Source organism: Octodon degus, unplaced genomic scaffold, assembly GCF_000260255.1.
Source record: "Octodon degus isolate 3935 unplaced genomic scaffold, OctDeg1.0 scaffold00021, whole genome shotgun sequence".
In the NCBI taxonomy this organism is placed as follows: Eukaryota; Metazoa; Chordata; class Mammalia; order Rodentia; family Octodontidae; genus Octodon; species Octodon degus.
The window spans coordinates 9370388-9376165 of record NW_004524597.1 but is presented as its reverse complement, the minus strand read 5'-3'; the positions used below and the strand labels follow the sequence as shown (position 1 = coordinate 9376165).

Sequence of the window (5778 nt, the reverse complement as noted above, 5' to 3'; positions counted from 1 at the left end):
AGGGAAGGGAAGGGAAGGGAAGGGAAGGGAAGGGAAGGGAAGGGAAGGGAAGGGAAGGGAAGAAAGGAAAGGAAAGAGGTTTGGGGATGTAGCTCAGTGGTGAGGCCCTGGGTTCAATCCCCTGTACTAGGTGGCTGGGGGAGGTAACAAGTAAATAAACCAAAGTTGAGTAAAGGTGCCTTGAAAGTGTTTAATTAGAGTAAAAGAAACTAAAACTGAACCATTGTTTACACTAAACACCTGAAACTGGCCATTTTGCTTGGTTCCAATTAACTTTTTGTTTTGGTGGTACCAGGGATCAAACTGAGGACTCTGTGCTTGCCAGGTAGGTGCTTAAGCCCCTGAACTATCTCTTCAGCTCAACCCAGTGCCTCTTATTGAGCAAGTTATTAGGAAAAATGAACATAATTTCTAGTACCCTCAATGCTGCCTTTCTCTCTGGGCCTGTTTTGCTGAAGTCATTCCTGTTGACTCTGAAGAAAAGTGTTAGGGGTCCTGACACCCAGGAAAGGATGGCCCTGCACTGGTGTCCACCAGGTCCTTGCCACTACCCTCTGGCTGGGCTGTGGAACACTGCTTCATGAGCTGCTTGTGACTGGGCTTGCCAGGTGTGCAGGATGGGCCCTTGAGGGCAGAGCGATGTGTCTGCTGAGCAGGCCATGCAGAAGTTCTCACACACATTCAGACTGCTGCTGTCCAGGCACAGCTGACACATCTATTGCTTTCCAGGGAGCAGCAGCTGTTCATCTATAGGGTAAGACTGCAGACTGCAGCTGGTGGCTTACTTCCAAACGGGCACTTACAACTCTGAGCTATCTCCCCAGCCCTGGTGGCTTTCTCCAAGGCAGTTTTTTTTGTTTGTTTGTTTGTTTGTTTGTTTGTTTTTTTAAGTTTAACATTTTCCTCATGGTACCACATGCTGTGTCAGCCCTACCCCTGGGCATGCTGAGCTGGCCACTGAGTCGGTGCGGTGGTGCATGACTGTAATCCCAGCACTGGGGAGGCTGAAAACAGGAGGATCACTATGAGTCTGAGCTGCATAGTGAGACCCTGTACCAAGTACATAAATTTTTTTTTAAAAAAATTACCTCTTGAATTTTGTGTCTCCCATCCATTTTGGGCTCTGGCTTCTGGGAATCCCTTTCTGGTTGGGTCCTATTCTGTAACCTTTCTCTTTTTAGTTCTAACTCAAGCTGATTGCTTTGTTACAATTGTTTAATGGTAGCAGCCTTCTGATTAGTCTTCTCGTCCAAATGACTGCTTAGTTCACTTTTGTATTTTATTAGTAAGTCTGAATTCTGCAGCTTAAAAGGACAGTTCATGCTTGAGAGTCCTGAGGTCACCAGCTGCTGTCTTACTGCTTCTCACAGATACCACCAGCTCCATCTCCTGGTGATCTGGAGTGCCCGCTCCTTTTTTTTTTTCTAAAACCAGTCAATCCAACTCCTTTTCAATTTTTTTGTTTGTTTGTTTGTTTTGTTTTGTTTTTGGCTGGCTCAGGTTGCCTTAAGGGCAGGTCTGGTAAGGCATGATGATCTGGGGATCAAACCACAGTATTCTGAGCCTGACTGCATTTGCTTAAGCAGGCACTTAAACAACTGAGCAAACCGGCAGGCCCCCAAGTTGAGAAGGATTTTTTTTCCTCTTCAGTATTCAATCATAATGGTAGGGGTTTGGGGAGATGGCTCAGTAGAATAAGCGCTTGCCTGGCAAGTTCAAGGGCCTGAGTTCAATCCCCGGTTCCACCAGGGGGAAAAAAAAATCATAATTGTGCAAGTGCAAGGGCCTGAGTTCAATCCCCGGTTCCACCAGGGGGAAAAAAAAATCATAATTGTGCTTCCTTCTTTAAATGTTCTGCTTCACTTAGTGCTTGCCCTTTAGCAGTTCTGTCTTGCTTAGGACCCTTCTGATTGGATTCCAATATGTAGGAGCTTTCTTAACTCGTTCCTCTTCTTGCAAGTAATAATCCCATTTGTTTGCAACTGCAAGCTCCTCTGTTAGTTTAGTGTTTGATTTTTCTAATGCGCCTGCTTTTTGGGAGGGTGCCCACAATCGGACTCAAGACCTCACTTTTGCCAAGTGCTGCACCATTGAGCTAAATCCCTTGACCTTAATGTATCAACTTTTTGCCTGAAGGTTATTTACTGCAGTGTGCAGATGTCTGTTGAGTTCTTTAACATAGTTCTTCTGGTCCAGAATCACAGTAATCTAACTGTCCCCTTCGTTACTTTTACTGCTGTTTCCATCCTTGAGATACATGGAAAAGACTATAACTTCAACCCAAGAGTCCAAATCTTTTCCTTTCATGCAGAAATTAACATCAGTGACATTTGCTCCACCAACAGACTAGCAATTATATAGCTCCTTCATCTTCTATCAGCAGGACATTCAGCTCATAGAACTCACTGAGATGTTTCTTTTTATTGATAAAAGCTTTCATGAACTCTAAAGTTCCTTTTGCATTAATGTCAGTGAAGCCAGACTCTTCCACTGCCTACTGGTATCTTTAGTTCTGGAAGATCTTTAACACTTTCTGTTATCTCTGCAGCTTCTTGTACAAGTTTCTCTGCCAGTTTGGGAGACCTCCAAAAGGATTTATTTTGTCCAAGAAAAGTTTTCTTAGCTCTCAAGCCATGCTTCAGACCATGTTCTATCACCAGGAAGAACTCTGGAGGGGCGCAAAGTCACAGCCCCGAGTCCTACCCAGGTTCACTGGCTGTGTTGTACCATTTTATGGCAGGGATTTGAGTGTCTACATCTGTGCCATACAAACACTGAGGAATGACTGTGCCTACCTGCACATGCACCAGAAAGAGACTAGCTACTAAGTATAGCACATACACAATATAAAATGATGCAGATCAAAAAAAAATTATTTTGATCTCTATGTCCTCAGTGGTCAATTTCTTTTTCTTTTTTCTTTTTGACATCAGTTATTTTTATTTTAAAGAAAAAAATAAAAACAATGGTACAAAATCCACAAGATTTTAGGAGAGTAACAATGGTTAGTACATTGTGTATCGTTACTGCCAAAGTAGTTTTTTATATTACAAAATATAGGCAAGAAATAATAAATAAATAACATAGGTACAAACCTCTTTTTTTAAAGTCAACAGAAAATGGAAATATACTTTTTAAAGTTTCTAATACTAGGAGAAGATATCATACAATGTCTTTTATTTTTTTTAATTTTTTTAGTCTATTGATCTCTCATATTTTAATCCATTTTACAATACAGAGATTACATTTTAATCAGTAGTACAAGATACACCAAAATATCAATTATGTCTTGGGATTTTAAGGTATATGGCTTATGTACCAGGCTCACAGAATGACCCAAAGTCTTTATTACTAGCTGCCTCAAAAATGATTTCGGGGTAAATCTGAAGAATTGGAAATCTGAATCACACATGGCAGCATAACATCTATGTTTTCAGTAGCTGATTTATTTGCTGGTAAGCAATTCTTTGGTCAACATCCTTGCTTCTGTCCAGGGCAATGTGTCTCAAGCAGGAATCACAGTAAGACAAGCGGGGTCATATATTTTTACTGTTTCATCCCAAGAACAGTCAGCCACCTGACTGGGACTCTGAAGACTAAAATCTAAGCCACAAGTGAACTCTGTATGATGCTCCACTGTTTGAAGAAGAGGGTCAGGGGCTGGAGAGATGGCTCAGTGGTCTAAAGCACCTACTTGAAACAAGCTTGGCAAAGCACAGGGACCTCGGTTCGATCCTCCAGCACCACATGCCAGCCAGCCCCGCCCCCTGGTGGGCTGAGCTGGCCACACACACACACACAATAAATAAATGTAATAAATAAATATTTTTTAAAAAAAGACTGGATTCACTTAAAAAAAAAAAAAAAAGAAGAAGAGGGTCAGGCTTTGAAAAGTTCCAGAATCTTACAGTAAAATCATAGGATCAGGACACCAGCACTGAAGCATGAAATGGTGAAAATTTCACTCTCCTAATAGCATAGGTGTGACCAAGAAGTTCAAACACTGGTTGTTGTACGTTTCTCAAGTCCCATCCTCTCAAGCTACAATCAACTGCTCCCGTCACTAGCAAATTCTTGTTGTATTTATACCAATCACAACTCAAAATTTCTGCCTGATGTGCTGGTACCACAATTCTGACTCCTGCGGCCTTCAGATCCCAAATTCTCAGAGTTTGGTCACCTGAGGTTGAAGCAAAACAACCAGGGATATGGGAAGACCAGATTGTGCTATAAATGACACTCTCATGGCCTCTAAAGGTTGTCAGAGACTTTCCAACATTTGGATCCCACACTTTGACCGTCTGGTCCCAGGAGCCAGACACCACAAGCTGCTCACCTCTGGTTTGGCTCCAGTCAACACTATACACCTCCTGAGCATGTTCTTTATAGACCTGCAGTGGCCCTGTGGGTTTGGCGGTGTCCCAGAGCTGCAGTGAGCCATCACCACTGTAGGTGATGAGGACATGTTCATTGTTCTCACTCCAGGTCACATCAAACAGGCCATCATTCCAGTCGAGGCTTCTAAAAATTGTAAGACCAGTTTCATTTTGATCCAGTATTAGTAGGGTTCCGCAGCCCGCGATGCCGTAGTGCTGCGCGGCGGCGCAGGCCAGGCGACCAGGCAGGTACGGGGAGAACTCAGCTGCGTAGCCCTGGCGGCCCGGCACCCGCAGCGTCCGCGCAGCGCTCATTCTCCCTGTCTCCTCCAGCCTCACCGCCCTGGCTACGAAAACTGCCCGAGCGGGAAGCGGACAGTGGCGACTCACTGACAGAATTTAAGAAGTCCCGAAAGCATACAATGTCTTTTAAATAAATTGTAAGTCAAAGATATAGTATAAATCTTAGAACAAAAATTAAGATTAAGAATATTCAGAAAATTAAATGTTTCCAAACAATTGAACTCAGAAAAGGTTTTCATGATAGCAAAGAAGTACTAGAGTAAAACGTAAGATAAATACTAGAAGGGCAAGTAAGTGACCAGCACTTCTAACAGTTTGAGGATAGGATATCACACAAAGTTCTAATGTGTTGTGGACATGCATAATCAACTTCTATCATACACAGTCTACAGAAAAAAGGATACACACTTCAGGAAAAGACAAACTTGTATAAATATTTTAATACTAAATTTACTGAGACATCATGAGATTAATGCAAGTTACCTTTGGCTTCTACAATTACAAGAGGTTCTCAAAGTGGTGGCCATTAGCTTCCAGACATTTATTAATATGGTGAACTGCTGCTTGGATAAACTTGGCCATTGAGATCGTGCACATGAGGGCGGGCCAGATAGTTCAGTGGACTAAAGGACCTGCTTAGGCAGAGTGCAGAGGAAGGGTTTCCATCCCCCATGTGCGGGCCCCCACCCCAGGACACAAGGAGGTGACGAATGAGACTGGGTGTGGTGGCACAGGCCTGTAATCCCAGCTCTTTGGGAGACTGAACACAGGTGGATTACTACAAGCCCGATTTATGTAGTGAGACCCTGTAGACCCTGTAGACCCTGTAAAAAAAAAAAAAAAAAAGATTATGCACATGCATTTTCAGTTTCTTCTCTAAGGGCTAACAGTATAGTACTGGGTTTTCTGTGACACCCCACATCCTTAGGGTCCCCCATGTAAGGGTAACACTGTCTATTGAAAAAACATCATACTATTTTTCTTTTCCTAAAGTGTGTCTACATTTTTGGGCAGACTGTATATTATTAAATGAAACAAGTGAACTGGAAACGATAATACATAGTATAATTTCATTTTATTTTGAAAGATCATATCTAGT

The 5778-nt window shown here is 42.6% G+C and overlaps 1 protein-coding gene and 1 pseudogene across 1 annotated transcript; both read right to left on the bottom strand.

The window, feature by feature from the left end:
- Window positions 1-1173: 1173 nt before the first annotated feature.
- Window positions 1174-3412, bottom strand: LOC101560416 (annotated as a pseudogene).
- On the bottom strand, window positions 3382-4766 carry LOC101591205 (peroxisomal targeting signal 2 receptor-like). The gene is given in 2 exon segments (XM_012514009.2): window positions 3382-3658; window positions 3885-4766. Coding segments are annotated over 2 exon segments (960 nt in total). The 5' UTR covers window positions 4692-4766; the 3' UTR covers window positions 3382-3505.
- Window positions 4767-5778: the final 1012 nt, after the last annotated feature.